General features: G+C 44.2%; 1 protein-coding gene across 2 annotated transcripts in view; it reads right to left on the bottom strand.

Moving 5' to 3' along the window:
• Positions 1-20,806, bottom strand: part of ZNF423 (zinc finger protein 423) — a 225,203-nt gene extending 204,397 nt beyond the window's left edge. For both annotated transcript variants that reach the window (XM_041458934.1, XM_041458936.1), the window contains exon 1: positions 20,508-20,806. In XM_041458934.1, the coding sequence (XP_041314868.1) occupies positions 20,508-20,547 (40 nt within the window). In that variant the 5' untranslated portion in view covers positions 20,548-20,806. The remainder of the gene's footprint in view (positions 1-20,507) is intronic.

Raw genomic sequence — 20,806 nt, 5'->3', positions numbered from 1 at the left:
ATTAGCAACAGAGTATTGCTTTTGATTAGCAGCAGAGGGACTGTGAGCACACTGGGCCCAATCCAGCTACTTAGAAGTTTTGCTTTTAACTTTGATGGAAATTAAGCAGGAATTTAATTCAGTGCAGCAGAATCAGTTCTTGAAAGGCAGTTCCAGCTTTAAGCCTATGAGTGCATCAGTGCTTTTCCTCTCCAAAGCCCTCAGTGCATCCACCAGCCCCCGGTGCTGGCTCACACTGGGGCCTGTCCCCTGTCCCAGGGCCGGATGCTGCTCCACACCGTGCCAGGAACAAGGTCACAGCCCTGCCAGGCCCAGGGCTGGGCAGAGCCACTCACGCCTGGTTCCTTCCCAGAGCTGGACACATGTGACCATAGGAGAAAACACCCTCCCCTGTGCCTTCTTCAGGGTACAACACCACTCTCTTAGACCTGTACCAACCTCACTGTTACTGACTTTGGCATTACTCAAGTAAATTGTGTAAATAAAATAATCCAGTGATGCAGTTGTTCAGACCCCAAACTGAATTTTAGGGGGAGTACCTGAAAAATTCAGCTCAGAGTGTTTGATCAGAGTCCTTCCAATGCCATTTTCAAGCATACCTTAAAATCAGGCCCATCTTCTCAACCTGTGCAATCCTGACAACTGAACTTGAGAGGGTCACATCCTGTATTGCTCCAAAACTCACTTAGCCTTGACTCTCCTATGTTTGTGTTGGTAGGACTTTGCTTAAATAACCCTTTTGTTGGGCTAACACAACATTTTGCTTGGCTTGCAAGCCCCATCTGGGTAAATGCACAGTTCCCTTGTTTCATTTTTTGATAATTTTCTTCTGTAGTCATTTAATTGGCCTTACAAAGATGCTTACAGAAGTTTAAATGAGGCATAGTTAAAGCTTTCAAAAATACATATAATTATGCACACCTACAGACTCTAAGGAAAAAATAAGAAACAAGAACTGATCCTGAAGAGCCCAACAGGAGATTTGCAAAGTTTTGGTTTAACACCAGCAGCTGTATATTTGGGAGTTTAAGGCAGATAAAGGACTTTTACAGAATTGGGACACGTAGCATTTTTATGCTGGTACCACCCCATTGCTGGCTGAACCCACCACAGTGCTGCAGCAACTGAAGCTGTGTCTTTTGGCCAGTCCCTTTCCATTTGTAAAGATGGACTTTATCAGGTGCTTGACAAACCCTTGGTGCATCCTATGTCCCATCCCTCTGAAACACCAATGGGAAGCTCAGCACTAGCAGTGTTACACAGCAGCCAGTTGAACTCAGCAAGTTTCACACATTTAATGCCAGTGGAAAAGTCTGACAGATGGATACAAACCAAAGTCTTAAAATTACCCCCACAGAAATCAGTCGTGCACCCGGAAAGTGAAGTGAGAGATTTTGTCTGCTTAATGAGAGCAGAGGGGGCCAGACACAGGCTCAGAGCAGCAAAAATCAATCTTGCACACAAAAAAGGACAAAGGGGCAGGTAGGACAGCATAGAGAGGAGGGTCAGGTTGACAAGCTTCTCCCAAAAGAAGGGCAAGTCTTTCCTAGGAGCTGGAGTATCCAGGCAAAGGTCAATGAGGAGGCAGAATGTATGTCAGCTGGGGCATAAAGTATTGCAAAAGTAGAAAAAAAAATGAAAAGCAAAAGGAAAGGAGGACTTGGCTGGACAAAAATCTAATCCTACTACTATTAGGGATTACAGGACCTCTGGGTCAGTAGCAACTTGAGATCAGCACTACTGCAACTACCTGTGCCATGCTGAGAGCTAAAACCAGAGCAAACAGCAGGTGCCACTTCATCATTCCTGGCCCCCACCCCACGGAACCCAGAGCAAGATGCACAGAAGCACCGAGACTCTTGGGAACACAACACAGGGACATCAGCGATCTCCAGGGGCCCTTTGCCTACCCACCATAAATATTTTGTGCCTTAGAAAGTCAGAGGAGCCCACACCTGTCAGCAATCCCTGTAAACACAAGAGTCTCCGATTAGAAAAGGCAGATCTTTTGTCTGTGAAGCAGGAGCCCAAAAGGAGGAGCGAGGGTGGCAGGCGAGCGAGCAGGGCTGCAGAGCCGCTCCAGCAGCGCCAGCGGACATCTCGCAGCCCTCCTGCCGCAGCAGCGCCGAGGTGCCGACCCAGGGAGGGGGAGGCAGCCAGCCGGGACCCGAGGGGGTTTGCTGCAGTATTCAGACCTCGGGCTGGCGTGCTCCAGGGAGCGGCAGCTCGGCTATGTGGAGCAATTTAGGAGGAGGTTGGCAGACGTATTGCACACGGACTGAGACTGCAGTGCACCACCAAGGCTGGAAAGGGTCGTGCTGGTCCAGCTCTTCTCTTCGAGCCCCGAGCGACAAGCGGTGCAGGCGCAGGAGGGCACAGCCGTGTCCCCCGTCCGGTCTGCGGGCGCACGGCTGCCCGACGGACCCCACCACCGACACCTCTGGCAGATGGCTGCCCCTCGGCCTCAGCCCCTCCCTCACAAAAATTACATAAATTTAAACAAGGCATGGAAGGGGAAAAAAAAAAAAACAAAAACAAAAAAAAACCAAAAACAACAAATCAGGATCATTTCAGAGCGGTACAAACAGGAGGCTCCGCTGGCTGCAGGAGTAACCAGCTGATGCAATTATCCTGGCGGCCGGCAGTAGACCATCTGCCCGGCTCCCGGGTTGCTGTTGTTGCAGTCTCAGCGGGGCTCGCTCCCAGAAGAGCGGGGCCCCGCGGCCGGGAGGGAGCCATCTGCCCGGCCCCGGGCTGTTCGTGCCGCGCTCCGCGGGGGACGGCCCGGGAGCCAGCCCGCTGCCCAGCGGCCCCCGGGCACGGACACGTGGGGCCGAGCCTGGCCGGAATGGGCAGCTGCGCTGCAGGTTCTGCAGGGGATTTGCTCGCTCTCCCATGCCACCACACAAACCGGTTGTGTTTCTGGAGCATCTTTGTGCCTGCTTGTGTTTAGCGCTCACGCGGTGTGCACGGGGGGAGTCTGGGACGTCCCCGTCCTTCAGGGAGTGAGGGGACACTGAGGAACCAGTGACAGCCACCCCATCCCACAGAGCTACTCCAGGGTTGGGCCCCAACCCTGTACCCCATGATTTATGCCACAGTGAGGCTGATGACTGCCACCTTCATTTATATTTTGTCATTTCTATGTTTGTCAATAAAACACAAGTAGAAAATGACAGCCAGAGGGAAAGGAATGAGCTCTGTCAAGGAAATTTGACCAGAATGCAGTTCTGATGACTTCCACTCCCACTGCAGGTAGCTTCCTTTGCTAAGGCAGGTACATTTGATCTTTCTGGAGTTTTCCCAGTTACACCGTGTCTACTCTGGGGGTATGGAAAGTGCCCTGCATTACCCAGGGCTTGTGCTGGGTATCACCTGGAGCCAGGTTTGAGTAACAAGTCTGCTCTCACTGACAAGTTTTCTACAAATTTGTCAGGCTCAAATGAAAAGAGGCAAGAAATTGTAGAATTTTGTTGTCCTTTTTAACCACATCAAGTCCATGCACCTATTGGTGGCCCAGGCTCAGTCTCTGAGCATTCATCTGCAATCAATTAAATAAACAATCCAGTGTCCAAGTGGGTTTCATTCTGAATTTAAGCTTTCAGTCTATAAAAATTCATACTTTTCCACTCCCAAATTAATTGCTACTCAGAAAGAAATTAAGTAGGGAGGGATGCAAGCCTGTGCCAATCCATCTCACCACTTCCCCAACACTGACAAGTCCCTGGGCACTGAGCACAGCAAAACTTGCCCATGGCCAATTTCCTGGGCCATTATTTCAGGACTGGCAGCTTCAGGAGGGATGCAAACTAAGGGACAAAGTACTACTCCCATCCCTGGCTGCCCCCAGCCAAAGCCAGCCCCATCCCATCCCTGCACCTCCCCGCAGCCTAGTGCTTTCCTCTCTGAAGCTAAAGCATGAGACCTGCAGTGACAAGGCTGGTGAACCCATTAACAAGTACTAACACAATACGTAGGTGTGAGTTATCCGACCACACTTACAACTTCAGTTTTAATTTAGACAATGCCTGGAACTGTTGTCAGTCACAGCTGAACTATTTATCTCCTGAAGTGAGTAAAGGAAAGGGAGCCCTGAACACGGCCAGGACTGGCCCAACCTATCACCACATCCCCACTCCCACATACTGCAGCCTCTCCCACAGTGCATTTGCCTGTATGAGCTGCTCACCATTTGCTGAAGCTCTCTCAGCAGATTTTCCCTCCTTCCTTCACCCTGCTGTTGTTTGTAGAGGTTTGGGACTACAGCTACCATTGACCAGAACCCCCTACTACTGCCTGGGGACACCAGCTCAGAGTGGACCACCAGCAAAGGGTACATGTGTAAAGCCCCATTTCTGGTGGAAACCAGGCTGAAATGCTGCATGTGACCTCATTTTTTAGTGGCCATGTGTGACATAACCAAAGGCCAAATTCAGTGACAAGCCTAAGTCAGGTTATGCTATGTAATAAACAATATCCTCAGACTACCCCCTCCTTCACATATTCAAGGACTCTTTCCCTTTCCTCTGTTCCTTTTCCCAAAATGGAGCTGACTGTAAAGATGGGCTGGGAATGCTGGAAGCAGAGCTGCTGCACTGCAGGGAACCCAACATGAAGCCAGGCAGGGGCCAAAGCACCCAACAGCAGTGGGACAAAGGTAAAAGTAGGAGTGGAGTGGAAAGCTCCACACTTAAAGAAGGATTATGGTTACTGCTACTCCACCTTATGCTAATGCAAGCCTAGGCAGAAATAACTCCAAATTTCATCTGCTATGATTAAAGCCTCCACCATGGGATGGTACAGTATATATAACACAAAGGCAAAGAGAATTGCTCTCAAGTTTCAGGATGTAAATGGTTAATATTACCCACTAAAAGCCATTCTCATTATAATGAGGCAAGGAATAAAGGGGATTAAAGTAACTTAAACTGAAATCTTGTCCTCCTGTAGTGATACAGGTTAGAAGGAAAACAGCAGTTCTGATACTGCGGAAAAACTTGCACTGCTTCCTCTCTACAGGAGGGAAATTCTTCTCAGGCTTTGTTAGTACCATTTCTGCACTCCCTTCACTCACAAGTTTTGTCCATGGGCCCACAAGGGTCCAAGAAAGATTTTGGGGAAGAAGGAACTTCACAAGGAGCCCAGCAAAGGGCATCATCACTGGCTCCTGCCCAGGAGTGCCCAGGCCAGGCAAGGGGCCCCAGCACCCACAAACTACAGGGGCCAATGCCAGGGTGGTGATTCACTTTGTTGTACAGAGTGTAATAAAAAGTTATTTTAAGATTTTTATATGCCTTCAAATAATGTTCTCATTGCTGTAGCTACCCAGCATAAACTAAATAAAAGCTCTAATCTCTAAAACACAGTACTTTTTTTCCAAAAGCATGGAAATGGGGAGGCAAGAATGTACAAGCCAAAACAAGTGGGTATATTTCTTGTGGGATCTGCACTACGGAAGAAATGCAGAGCAAGTCTCCCTCTCCCTAGAGGGTCTTTCTTCAAGAGGGAGAATAATAATAATGTAGTAATAATAAGCACTTATATAGCGCTTTACATTTTCAAAGCACTGTGTAAACATCAACTAATGGGACACAGTAGAATAAGTAGTGTCTAAAATGAGTTTATGTAGTACATTATATTTTTCTACAAAGTGGCTGGGGCTGGCTTTAAAATTACATTCCCCCACATATTGATACTAGTGCAAATGAATCTTCTTTAAAGAAGTGTAACAAAAACATTTTTCTCATTAGTTACCCTCAACAATCTTCATATTTCCAAATTTTGGCTCAAAGCAAATTGGTTAGACAGTTTCATAGGTGCAAAATGCATTTTGTTTCATAAGAATAGGTGGGCTAACTAACTGCTTAGGGTGATATATCAGTACACTTGTAAGCCCATGCTAATGCTTTCCAAGAGAAAGTCACATAAAAGATTCAAAATATTTCACAGAAGAAAGTTTTTAAGAGAGAAACTGAGAAATACAAAGAGCTGGAACTATTGCTACCTTGTGGAGAGAAGAGCAAGGCAACCAGCACCTTCTCAGTAAAGGCTGCACAGCAAGGAAAGAAATCCCTACACTGGAACTAGAAATCAAGCATCACTTTCCATTTTATACAACAGCGTTAATAGGAAAAACATAATCTATAATAGGGAAAATGAAACAACCACAAAGCAAATCCAAATATTATGACCTGAACCATAACATCGGTGTTACATTTCACTTTCACCTATCCAGCATCTCACAGTGTTTAATAAATTCACTCTGCTCTCCAAGACACAAATGTTATATCCTCTTTGCATACTACTGAGACAGAAGACATTGAGAGAGAGAGGAAAAAAAAAAATTGACACATGCTTATTCTTCCAGGAGCCATGGCAGAGGCAGAAGGGGAAAAATCTGACTCCAAGTCTCTTCTAGTAGCCTGGAGTATCTTACTGTTTTGCAAACCTTTCTTTCTTTATTATCAATAATTTGCTTTACAGCAAACCCAGGTGCTTCTGTCATGAACCAGAGCCCAGCATACCACAGCATGTAAATACAGAATAAAAGGGCTGCACAGGACTGAAGCAACTGAGGAATGTTTGGTTTTTTTCTCATATTCTCAAGCTAGGAATCAAACGCCAGTCAAAAATGCCATGCTGAATATATCTACCTTTAGGCATGCGCTTAACTGTAAGTATATGAGTAATCCCAGTGGTTTCAGTTTTGGGGATTTTAATAGTTGTATGGTTTTCATAACTACAGGAAAAACCCTTTCCAACAAACTGCCAGTGTGACTCCCTGTTGTACTACACCACAATTACTGGAACATATTTGGTATTTCTCAAGAGGTTCAGATAATGAAGAATCCTCCAAATTTTCTATTAGCCCAAACTTAGGAATTCTGCATCAGGGAGTTAACAGCAGAACAGACAGTGTACGTTAGGTATTGCAAAAGAAAGAGAGGCAGAAATATTTATAAAATGTAAACCTCCCTTTTTTAAGTAAGGTTGTTTGTGAGCCCAGACTGCAGCTCAACCAATGCTATTGCACAAGTATGCTGAGTTAAAGATCTTATTCTCCTGTATTCCTTTATAAGAGGCAACAGTTCTTTATATTTTCACACCACAATGTTTTCCAAAATCTGAACAAGATTAATATTAAATAGGAAAACACACAATAAACCAGTCTCTTTTATTCTTTTATGTACTATTGGTTTAACACTGAATCACAGGCTTCTACTAAAAACCCACATCATTAGCTACACTTAGAAGGAAATGTTTTTTAAAAGCAAGGAAAGGTACAATGTTGTGGTTGCTTTGGGGTTTTTGTTTGTTGTTTTTTCTTCTTGGCAAACAACCAATTCTTTTACTTCATGTGACTAAAAATAAGCAAATGGGGGGAAGGGGGGAGGGGGGATCCTTCCTAACAGGGAAAGCCATCGAAATTTGCTGCATCAGAAATTATCCCAGTAAGAACACAAACAAGCACAAGGCACTGCTGTAACTCAAGAGGCCAGGCTGGCCACCAGCTTTGTGGGTCCCAAAGACATCAAGTGCTTTGGGCAGCAGAGGCTTTTCCTCCACAAAGCCACTGTGACATTATAAGCCCAGGAGTGTGAGCTAGCCCAGGCAGGACATTCATGGGACATGGTGCCATTTCAGTCAACCATAGTCAAAATTTGCCCCTAAGAAAACAGACTATAAAGTAGCCAAAAGAGCTGGAATTTACCATAGTATCTCCTGTTACCCAAGCATGAGAGACAGACCAGCCTCTGACAAAGAACTGTCTGGCATTTAAGTGCCAGGATTAGCACAAGCACCCACTTGGTGGTGCGGGCCCCATGGTGACAAAGTCTATGGTGCAAGCTAAAAGCAGAATAACAAATCTCCCTTTCCCTCGAGATACATAACCTAATTTCTTAGTGGCATTATTTCTACTATGTTAGAATAGAGAAGAAAATTGTTCCCCAGCAATGCTGCCTCATGCATGGCTGCTGCCAGCAATTCCCCACCCCAGGAGCAGTAAAGATGCCGGCTGAACTCTGGTCCGGGTGCCTTCTCCCTGCCCTGCAGCAGGAGCTCTGCCCTGCTCGGCTTTGCATTCCTTTCAGAGCACAGCTGCCTGCTTGGCTGGGCCCCCATCCAGAGAAGGATGAGGAGCAGCATCCAGCCACTGCAGGGGCACAGCACCAAGCACTCCACAGCTCACACCTCTGCTGGGACAGATCATTGTGCCAGGAATGGCAGAGAGCACCAAGCACCTGTACAACTTGAGTCTACTCTTCATAACTTACAGTGAATTTCAGGCTGTACTCCTTTGCACCCTGTGCTTCCTTCACTATAGATTGGAGCACTTGCTTCAGCGGCCATCATTGCTGAGCACATTCTCAGGGGGCTCACAACCTGCCTGTCAGCCCCCTGCAGGAACCCACTTCCCACACAAGGGGCCACGGGCCAGCCTCCCCAGCTGAGGCTCTTTCCACAAAGGTTTGACCCAAAGCAGTGAAACTCAGACACTGATAAGGAGGCTTGCCCTGCCCTAACACACCCCAGACCAGTGCGTGGCCAGCAGAGAGCTAGAGTTTCTTTTCTGGCGGGCTGGTAGGTGAAATTGGCTCTTAAGGAAGCTAGGAAGGCAGCAGGACAAGGATCCAGAAACAGAAGGAGAACAAGCCCCATCAGATCTGCCCTTACCTGAAGCAGCAGGGGGCATAGCCGTGGGACTGGGCCAGGCAGCCAAGAGGCAAAAAGCAGTTTCACAGGCTGAGTGCAAGGTAATGTCAGCCTCAAACCAACCAGGGATCATGCCCATGCTCCTTTCCAGAGCAATGTGTTTAACATATGCCAATTTGCAGACTGTATTTAATCCAGGGGCTGGTGTGTGTTTTTTCCAACATGCCAACATCAAATCAAGAAAATCTTCAGAAGAAAACTTGTTGGGATGTGGCAATAAAAGAAAACCAAGTCAAGCCAGCAACAGACAGTAAGAAGGACAGAGAAGCAGATAAATTCCCTCTAATAAAGGGGCCAATTGCCTTCAGCTTCCAAAAAAAAGCAGGATTACCATATCCCCTCCCTGCCAGGGCCTCAGCAGCTCCCACCATGGGCTGAGCAGTGGCTGGACTCACTACTCAGCAGGCAGGCCTGCCCTGCCCCATCCTCCCCTGCAGGCACCTCCAGGGTTTTGGTCATGTTCTCCCTAACTGCAAGGAGCAAAACCAGCAAAGATTCAAAGGAAGGAAAACAAAGAGGCTGCAACCTGGGGAAGAAATCCTACCTGTAATATTCCCTCTCAAGCTTCCCAAGCTCCTCAGTGGACAGATGCTACAAGGAAGGGAAACAAAGCTGATAGAGGGACTTCACTGATATTTTCTTAGGCTACAAATATGTAGGAATCATCGTGGCAATTTCCCTGCCTGTCCCACAGTTGGGCTATTTTTCCTTGAAACTATCATCATCTGTGCATAAATTAAAAATCAAGTTCCTGGTGGCTAACTCAAGTAATGTTTTTATTAGGTGGTTTGAGGTTTGCTAGGAGACAAGAATTTACAGCTGGCATGTGCATCACCCCCAGTGCTTGGACAACCAGGCAGGGTGGAAGAGAACACATGCAGCCAGGCAAGACACTATTCTCCCAAATAAGACCTGCACAAACAATATTGCATTTTCTAAGGTTCATTTGAAGGGAGTTTTCCAAGAGCACTCTGAGGGGCAGCATAAACAAACAATTTTGCTTCCTTTTACCTTAACACTGTGGGACAGAAAGGTTTTAGCAGCCCCTGCTCTGGAGGCAGCCAGGACCTCCAAAGCCACTGAAGACAGCAATTTCTCTACCTGCCTTTTTGTTTGCTCAAGTTTTGCACCACATTGGCTTTTCTCATGCCAATCAGACAGCAGCAGGTTTTAAGTCTGATGTCTTCAGCTGTGTCACTGACTGCTACGACAGAGAGAACATTTCTTGGATGGCCGTGTGTGGGGATACAAAAACCTCATTTACAACTTGGCATCTCAAGGAGGACAGGGTGGTACAGCAGCAGGTGACAAATTAAAAGCTCATTTTTCTATGCACTTTCTTTGGAGCCACATTTTGAATACAGACCCACTGGCAAGGGGAAAAATCATAACTCGGATACCTCTTTATGAAAATATGCATTTTGTCTTTGGGAGAATTCCTGGTGCATGGCAGAGGAGCCAGCAAACCCCATTTGTGAGCAATCTGCCTGCGTAACACCAACAGCCCCACCACCAACACAGCATCCTTCTGCCAATTGCAGGGGGTTTGTGCCCCCAGGCCCCTGAGCAGCAGCTCCTGCTGCAGCCAAGGACACCCGGTGGTGCAGCCTGGCAGCTCTGCAGGCAGGGCCGGCAGCTCCCCCTCCACAGCACCCTCGGGGCACTGCAGCCAGGCACACCACGCCTCTGCCAAGCATCTCTCAGGGGTGGGGGGGGGGGTTTCAGACCCTCACCTTTACGTTCAGGCTTATTACTGAATTTACTTATATTGAGAAGAATGAAAAAAGAAGCTCTGTTAAGTGTTTGAGATCAAAAATAGTAATCAAAATACATCAAATTGGAGTTTTAAAACAAATATCACTTATCTGTTATCAAACAGGAAAAAAAACACCCTTGAAATTATAGGAATCAGGTCAATGGACTCATATACAAGCATTGGGCAAGACTCAAGAGCCAAAGACAAGCACTCGGAGTTTCATTTTAAAACAGCTCATAATGCATTGTACCATACTCTTCAAGTATGCTCAGAATCAGACCAAAGTACTTCATCTTTAAAAAAAAAGAAAAAAATCTTTCAGGCAACAACTTTGGCAGCCAGTGTTGCCTACTACATTCCCCACAAAGTATCCCTGCCAGAAACACCATTTTTTTCTATGTAATACTAGTATAAACATAAATAAGGTGCAAGTCACACACAGCCCTCCTTCTCTACTTCCCCACTCCAATATTTTCAGTACTCTGCCACATCCCACATGCCCTCTGGGGGAACAGTCTGGTCAGTAAAAGCAAAGAAATTATGAAGGGCAAAGCATGCCATTTTCCTAGAAATAAAGGAGGCCATGAGCAAATTACCCAACCAAAATGCATCAACAGAATTCAGCAATAAATAATACACAAGCTTGGTATTACTATGTAATCCAGTATCTCTTTACTCATGTGAGTAATCTAATGAAGCAACAGAAATCTGAGTAATAGCTTTAATAAGTAAATTAAAACAAAGCTACATTTACCTATCAAGCAAAACAGCCAGAACGCTGCTGCTTTTTTCAGCGCAGCAAGCAGGCTTGTATACCAGAAAAACTTCCTTACATTCTGCAATCATTTTAGTTGACCCAACAGAAGATATTGCCTATTCCTCTAAGCTTTCTCTTTCATTTACACACAAATGCACATTTTATACTCTATGTATTTGTGTATACTCACACAGTAAGTGTTGAAAGCCTACTTTTTCCAGTTACCAACCAGATCTCCCCTTCTGTACAAATTCCTGAACAATTGTGAGTCCTCACAGGCCAAGTTCAGATACTGCCATGATCCTAAAATAGTTGAAACACCAAGAACTGATGACTGCAATCACACTTGTCCTCAAATATCTCTATATTAAACAGAAAATAACTATATAGCACAACAAATGCACTCCTCCAGGCAGGAAAGTGCTGTCACTATCTAATAAGAGCAAAAAAACTATTTTGTTTAGGTCATTTGCATGTCTAGTGGCTTTTTTCTGCTTATGCATAATCACACACTTTTCCATGGAGCTAGAGTCACTTTTCAGATCTGTTCCTTCTCTCAGTCTTTAGATTTAAAATTAAAAATAATATAGACACAGCTCCAGGTAAGCCAACCTCCATGCCAAAGCTATGCATCTAATCATTAAGCATCCTCCATACTCAAATTGCAGCAACAGATTTCCTACTTTCCCTATTTTATGTCTCTCTGTTTAGCATGTCCACTTCCCAAAGTATGAAGTTCAGCCTTCTACCATGTTTTTTCTCCACCTCCTTTTAATTTGCCATTTTTTCAGACATGAAATTGAAAGAATGCAGAATCACAGTCACTTTCTCTCATGTAAATCTGTACCTGCTTGCAGTGACAGATGTTAAACACAACCCAGGTCTCTTGGGTTTCCCCAGTGCCATCTAGGAGCTCCCACAGCCCTGCTGCATCTTCTGCACCCTGAACCTTCCCAGTAGCTCCCTGGAAATCCTCCCAGCAGCAACCTCAGAGTCAGCAGAAGGAGCAAGAGACATTCTCTCTTCAGCACTAGATCGTGAATGACCATTCCCATCAAATCTCTTTACTGCTCCTCTCTTTCAATTGCAGTGCAAAGAACAAGACTAAAATCCAATACTCACCAAGGCCTGTAAGAAACACTACCACAAAAACAAGAGCCTTTCCCCTACAGCTGATAGCCTACTCGGTCTTCCAACACAAACCTCAATTGACAAAGTTACTCAGAGAGCTTAGGCTTGCACTTAAACATACAACCCAGCTCCAAGTGCTAGTGCTATCAAAGGCAGGAGGAAAATAACCAGATGCACCCAGCAAATTACTCCACCTCTACATTGCACCACTCCCTTTTTAAAGCACATGGCAAGTGTGTCTTCACTAACAGACTTCTTATCCTCATTACCACTCAGATGCCCACCATGTGAAGCACGTTCCCGCAATCAGCAGGTGGATGCTTGGCTAACCTGCCCCAGTAATAACCCAGAAAAACCTCATGTCAGCCAGGTGAGGATCATCAAGAAATGAACAGAGCTGCAGATTTAAGTACCTGGTGAAGGATGCCTAGACCCTTACCCAATCTCTAAATTACCTGTAGGCAAATGCTACATAAAGCCAGTAACAGATTTTGTGAGTCCAATCGATTGAGTGGTTAAACTTGTACAGTCAGCAGGCAAGCAAGGGAGGCATATATTTTAATGGTAGATGTGGAAACAAAGGAATTTTGATTAGCCTTGGGACTGGAGGGGGTAAAAATACTGGTTTAGGATTTTCCCAGGATATGCATATTAAGAACTTGTCTTTTTGCCCTCTGTGTAATTTTTTTTAATATTTGGAAAGCAGAATTAGGCCACATTTGACCAAACCTCCAGAGCCTAGCAGGAGCCAACAGAGACTGGAGTACAGCGACTTGTTAATTCTTGTACTTTTACTCGTAACAGGATTTCACTAGTGAGCAACGCATTTTCTGCAGTGCTATCAGAGGCTTAAACAAACTGATTCTCTACAAGCAGGGATCTTTCCCTCTGCTTCGCTTCAAAACCTGAATGCATTGTTTACGTTCTCTAATATCAACTAGAAATAACTTCTGTGTAAAGAAACTCCAACTGTTACACTTCTGAAGCAGCCTTCGTTATCAGTGCCAGACTCAAGGAGAACATGACTGCGGGTGATGCTACAAAGAGAGACGAGATCAACCCTACTAGAAATTGCCCAGGAGAACACACAGGTAGGGTGGGTTTAAATGAGATCACGACTGAGATTATTTCACCCCCAGCATACCCAAGTGAGCCCTTCAGGTCTCCTGAGTGGCCTCTATGCAGCAAAGGAAACACTTCTCTGCCACAAAGGCTGCCTTACATTTGTAGTTGCTACAGCTGCAGTAGCAATAAGTCCTTTACTGTTTGTTCAGCTCTTGAAAGTCCTGTAAAGCATTCACCATTCACCTGTCACACTGCACAAACTGAGCCCTTTGAAATGAAAATCTAAAAGTAAGTGTGTTAGTCAACGGCTGCTGCTACAACAAGAAGTGAGCCCGACACCAGCGAGCCTTCAGGCAGGTAATTCAGTTCAACACAAGACCAGCGAACAACAGTATGTTTTATTTAATTAGGATGAGCGGAAGAGATAAACCTCACAGCAGGGCAGGTAATGACAACATTTCAAAAATAATTCATGCCCAGGTAACAAAAGGGCAAATTTCAATTACATAAAAAAGCTAAAAAGTTGACTTAATGCATCCAAGGGGGAAGAGGGAAAAAATTAATAATTGTACTGCATATGATTAACAAGTGGCATTTACAAGCTCTACAAATTGGTTTTTCTGTTGCCTAATCTGTGGCTAGAAAGGAAAAGGTTTTCTTTCTAAGCAAGTGCAAACAATATAATGAAGGTACTTATGGCTAGATTCAGATGGGTATTGCAGTGCTACCTGAAGTAAGTCATTCTGTGGAAAGCTAACGCCATCCACCAACCCACAGTACCACAGGGAGATCTGTGAGCCCGTTCCAAATGGCAGCACCCAGTTCCCAACACCATCGGGTCCCTTTGTTTACATTTTTGAAAACAAGCCATTGCAAGAGGTCGAAGCCTGAGCCTTCTGTAGCTGGAAATGTCACAAGAGGCCATTTAGTCCCTGCACATCCTTCTACTCCCCAGTATAATAATTGATTGATGACTCCAACAATATGATATGATATGATTATATAATAATAATTGGTGACTCCAACAAGCCACCATAATTCACTGCTGCACATATATGCACATCTAGGTGTTGTCAAGAAGATGTAGTACTTAAAACTCCCATCACCTTATTTGTCTAAGAGAAAAAGGAACTAGCTTCTCTCCATTTACTAATGGACATCAGGAAAGAAAATGCATGAGAATCTACTTCTGGGCTCTAAAACATGTGGAATAAATGCACACAGAGTTCAGAGCTGGTCCTCACTTGGCTTCAGCTCCCACCTGCATTCACTGAGTCCGTGTCCACCAATGCATGCACCAAAGCCAGGCCCTCCCCTCCACCACCATTTGTCAGTCAAGATTTAGCAGGAATCTCTAATAGGTTTTATATGAGTAGTATTTCATTTCTCCAGCACATTTACTAGGATACAAGGGAATATAATAGCCACACTTTTTTAGAGGCATTGACAGAGAACATTGATGGAGTGATGAGGACATGATATAGGCATTTTATAAGACAGTTCAATTATTGTAGGTAATTAATAATCTTTTGTCTAAGAGAATATTATAACATATACGATGCATGAGACCAAGAAATTATTTCTTTTTCAAAAAAAATGTGGTTTGCATTTTTCAAACATTGTAATCATCTAAAACTGATTTCACAAATTGGAATTGGAAAGCAAGATAAAAATTAACCAATTCAATAAAAATAGCCAAGTAAACAATTACAAGTGCACCTATCAAATAGAAGTAAATATTAATTCTACAGTATGAGAAAGTCTCATCATTCACAAAGCCAGCAGGTGAGGTAGGGTTTTTTAAATGTTTACTGTAGTAATTGATCACTGGGTACCACCTCAAGTACTCAATTTAGTTAATTTAACCAAGCTTAAACCACTTACCCACGTTTAACCTAAAAGTTAATTTGGCACCAAACAATACATAAAACCAAGCCAAAGCCACATCTATGATAAGACAATCTGTATTTACACAAGCTTAACGCATCTACAAAACATCATTTTTATATCCAATTCAGAGGATGGCATGAACATCTGCTTTCACTTCAAGACATTAATTTTCAATTATTGAAGAAAAACAAAATAAATCCTGACAAATTACTGGTAACTGTAGAATCTTTTGTTACTCTATTAGTTTATAATAGTAATTTAGAAATCCTACAATTAACGTCCTACAAGACGTCTCTGATTATTTTTTTTGCATGTGTCATCTGAAGCAATTCAGCAGTGAATGATGTTCTTTAACTTGCACTGATTGTACACAAATATTTTTGAAGAAAAACATAGGAAGAATTCTTCAAGAGCTGTACAATTGTAGTTGTTCTTCTGCAATGGCTTTAGACATAGCATCACTAAAAATATGAGATTTCTATTTTCTTCCAATTTTTATTTAAATGTTTTTTCAATTTTTTGGCCATGTTTATTCGTTATATTCACTGAGACCAATGGGAACAGGCTGCAATTAAAAGGTATTTGCACACAGGCAGTAGTTTCAATCAGTAAAACCAGTTAAATACCACCCAGATCCCATCCAGGAGAGCATACCAGAGGGAGAGAAAGGCAGGAAAATGGGACTTGTGGAGTTCAGAGGAGAATGCTGCTAGGCTTGTAGCAAAATATACAGGCAAAAATTAAAAACTGCAGGCTAATCCCTGAAGGCAGTGCTCGGAATACTGCATGGATTCAAACACTCTCAGGGCACCAGCCCCACAATGAAACACCAACATCTCCAATTATTCCTAATCCCCCAAAAGCTACACTTGATAAAGAACAATCAAGAGCGTAATCTTATTTGATATGAGTTTTATCAATTTTAGCTGCTGCTTTCACTGTATCAATAAAATTCCACCGAAACTTGAATGAACTGTAAAATTAAAGGATAATCGCACAAGTCTCTTGTATTTGGCAATTATGATTATACTTGTCAAAATTTAATTTGTAGAATGTACTGTTCCAGTACCTTCAGGTTCTTCTTTATCAACTGGGAAAAAAGGAAAATTATATCTTTAAGACAAGTATGAAAGACATTGTTACTTCCACAGTCAACTCTGTAACTGAGCTCCAACATTGTATAATTGACTTTGCAAGCAGAACAACAGCAATATAACAAAGAAAATGTCAGTGTTTTCACAGCGCTAATCTATAGCACTAGGAGGGCCTCCTGCTGTCAGCCAGAGCTGACAATACAATAGCTTTCAAAGGGATATTACCATCATGCTTTTATTCTTGACATCAATCAAGACAAAGAGAATCCTTTTCACAAGACATTCAAAATCAAACCTTTGTATGAGCAGATAGGTAAAACAGCATTCCTTTAAAGAAGATCATTCATAGCAATCAACTAATTGGAACTCAGCAAATGGTTGAAGTATTTTTATTTACTTTGCAGATAACGAAGTAATGAGCAACCCCCCTTTTCTCTTCTTGACTGACACAAATGAGGCAGGTAGGGTGTGAATCAAAAGTTTCTATCAGCATTTTTTGCCAACAGAAAGCAAAAAAATATGACAGCAATTCTGCAACTTCAAGTAGGATAACAAATCTAGAGTTAATTAGTGCATTCTTTTGCAAAACAGTTTGATTACCAACTAGCTCGTTTATGCACAAAATACCCCCGAAAGCTGACAGCAATTTGCAGAACTGTCAAATTCAGCAGCCAAAGTGCATCTGATGCTTAAAACCTTGTGCCAGTGCGAGCCCAGTCCCACAAAGAGCAGTCCAGTAATGCCTCAATTACCATTACATGGGACTGGAAATCCACGGGTTGCTGTTACCCGCATCTCAGCACGGCGCATCCAGAACCACCTCCAAGCACGAGAAGCTGCATTTTGACCAAGGGGAAGAAGGAAGACCTGCCCTCCTCAGCCCCCTGAGTGGACTGGGTGCCCCCCACTCCCTGCAGCAGCCAGCACCAAACAAACTTTTAAGGACACCGATGCTAATATCAGTGCCCATCAGCTGTAATGGGGGACAAGACAGAGTGCTATGACATTGACAGCTGTGTTATGTTCTGGGGTTCAGGTCCACGTGGTTTTAACAACACCGAGTAAGGTATAACTCTTCCTTACAGAGAACTGAAAAAGCTCTCAGCAGTTGAGGTTACTGGCAACAGGGCAAGAAGAGTCTGTGCTGAAGAAAATTACTTTCATGGGCTTTATCTGTGATGTGAAGTAAAGCTTCAGAAAGTATTTCACTCCATCACTGCTACCACCACACTGTCCCCTAAGTGTTTATATTGTAAACTAGCAGAGACTCAATACTCACACTTTCATTCCATTCTCACTGGTGTGAAACCACCTTCCTTTAAGCCAACATTGTCTCCAACCACCAGCTATAAGGTTAGTATCTTCAAGTTTGCACAAACTAATGGTCAAAACAAATCAGTGAATTGTATTGCAAATCATAAATCCCATGTCAGGGGGAAGCCCAGGGCTACTGCTGGAGTTACAGCTGCAGGAATTACTCTAAGTTTCTGCCAGGCTGAACCTGAGACCTCATAATACAGCACAGGGGCCACCTGACCTGCAGCTGTGCTGGCATCCACTTTGGGTTTGCTATCACTTCATTTGCAATAACGCGCATCTAAGACTTGTCAACATTCGATACTTCTGTCAAAGTCAATCACTTCTTTAAAGTCAGCATTGCTCCCACTTAAAAAGCAGGCAACTTGCTTTTTGCATGCAAAATAATCCCTTTCATCACAGGCACGGACTGATCCTATTTTAGTGCATAATCTTTCTGAATGAAAAAGGATACACAAATCTTGTAGTGGTTAATAAATAGCAAAGCTACTATACAAAGTGAAATAAAAGATGGAAAAGACAAAAATGTTAAATTATTTTAAGTCCTAAATGCCACACATATATCCACGTAATTTATGCTTGTTTTCTTCTCAGTTGAATTGGGAAACCTATGACCTCAGAGTGCCTTTATTTATTACATCTCAATTATTTCCATGGAAACGTGTACTGTGGCAATCTACTGGGTTGCCAGCTCCCTAGACCACAAAATGTATACAACGGACTTTTTACAAGCAGAAGATATGGGTGAATAGAAAGAAATGAAGAATTTCTTTATCCTACATGCACATATGAGCTGCCTCCTATTATCCAAAATTTCACCCAGATTCAGCTCATTCTTAGACTCCCCGTTAGGCAGCTCAAACTAAGACTGTAATTTACATCCAGTTTTTGCTGAAGCTGGAAACATATTTTTTTGTGCCTAGAGATCTCAGAAATATTTATAATCTTTAAAAACTGAGCTTCACCCAGCTCACTCTTGCAAAGACCTTCTAGATTTTTCTGCATTACAGGGATAATGTTTCTCAGCTACGACTTGCCAGTAAGCTACCTACTTTAATTCATAAAAAGTGATCATATAAATAGTGATCAGTTCTGTATCAGAATTAGAGTCAAAATTTCATTATAAAGTATCAACCACTTGCAAGAGCTATTGAAGCCTAAAAGTAATGAAGAAGAAAACAAAAGAGTAATTAATGGTAAATATCTAACATTGTATGTCACAAGATGTCAAGGTTTACTAACTGAGCTTCTAGAGTAAACACTGTTTGCACTGGCACAGAACTATTTCCTGCATGTTAAATGTGACACTTTAGCCCAGGAAAATATTTTAAACTCCAGAGGCCTGGCCACTAAACTGATCCCCTCATCTGAGAGAAGTCATGACCCAAGGCCTGCTCCAGTGTTCTCAAACTGCGATTCTTTTAGTTTCAAACAATGTATTTCAGAGCATCCCCTAGAAATAGTTCTATCTCTGCCCTTTCTTCTGCCCAGAGACTGTAACATTCATCTGCCAATTACTGAAGCAGCTCCTTTAGCAGATTGTCCAGGATTGCGGAGGGTCACAATGCCATGCTGCAAACCAGCCCCACAGCACAATGCTAAAAGGCGCTCTTAGTTTGGGGAAAAATTATTAAGGGGCTTGTGCGAAGATGAAGGACCGACTTTACAAAAACTTGACAAACATCTGAAGCACATACAACTTACACTGCAATCATCTATTAAAGAATGGATATTTCACAAATAATATAAAATGGCCCTGGATGGGGTTTCAATTTGTTCTTTAGCGGGTCGATTAACTGCACACTAATTTTGTTCACTTACGAGTTATTTAATTACAAAATCTTTGGACTTTTTGTTTCATCTTCTGGGCGTCCAAAGTTCTGATCCTTTTGTGCTTCTACAACAAAGCCACCAGTCCACTGAGTTTGCGACTTCTGCTTTGTGCAGAGGACAATAAAACCTTCCCCTACAACAGCTAACCTCCTCGTGGCTGGGAGCGAAAGGCTTCGGGAATCACGCTTTCTCTCTCGCACCCATTCACTTAAAAGTCAAAAAGCTAGCAATGCGTGCACTACGGCGCGGGGCTGGTCCCGGCCCTCCCTTTACGTTTCTCCAGCAGCTGTTTTCTTACGGAGGTAAACAGGAGATTTAAAACACCGCTTCGCAGGGCATGGAGAAAAATATGCATAGTTTAATGTCTAACCTTTACTCATAAAGCCGTTACTAAATTTGGCCATTGTTTCTTCAAGCCCAAGCAAATTCTTAACCCCTACCTATCAAATCGGGTTTAATTCTCCCCTTCTTTCACCACCCTTACGCGCATTGGACAGAAGGAGCAAACAGACGGCGCTACTATTCCCAATCATAAAGGAACATTAATTTCGGGCTAACTGGCTAAAACACGAGTGAGCTCATTCCTCCCTTCCTCGGCCCGCCGATGCGCCACCGCACCCGAGCATCACCGCGAAACTTTCCTCCCTCCCCGCCTCAACGATGCCACCGGCTTCTTTCATCAATTATCGCGACACGTGTCGCCGGCCACTCTCGGCCGGCACCGCGGTACCCACACAACCCCGGAACGGACGGCGGGCGGGCGGATGCCCTGCGTAGGGACACGCCGTCGGTTCCGGGGGGGTCTCCGCCACCACCAGCCCGTACCGGGGGGGGATTCGCAATCCCCGCCAAGCCGGGCCCCGGCCCTGATTGGCCGCGTCGCGGCGGCGGAGGCGGCTGCCCGGGGCCGGGCGGCGGCGGCGGCGGGGGCCGACGGAGGATGCCTTACCTTTCACCGAGCGGGGCTTGGCTTGCTTCCTCCTGGACATGTCCGGGCGCCGTGGCTCGTCCTCCTCCTCCTCGTCTTCCTCCTGTCCCTTCCTTCTCTTCCTCTCCCTGCCTTCTCTCTCGCCCCCCCGCCCCCCGCACCTCCAAACTTTGCGAGGCGAAGCGGCAGCAGCGGGATCGATTATTTGATTTTCTCACTTCTTTCGCCTGTTGCAATGCGGCAAGTTCAGCTCCTCTTTCTACCCCCTCGGGCACCTTCCCCGGGGAAAAAAAAAAAAATTAAAAAAAAAAAGAAAGAAA

The sequence above is a fragment of the Pyrgilauda ruficollis genome, unplaced genomic scaffold, assembly GCF_017590135.1.
Source record: "Pyrgilauda ruficollis isolate IOZ18807 unplaced genomic scaffold, ASM1759013v1 scaffold13, whole genome shotgun sequence".
Classification (NCBI taxonomy): domain Eukaryota; kingdom Metazoa; phylum Chordata; class Aves; order Passeriformes; family Passeridae; genus Pyrgilauda; species Pyrgilauda ruficollis.
This window is presented reverse-complemented; position numbering and strand designations above follow the sequence as displayed.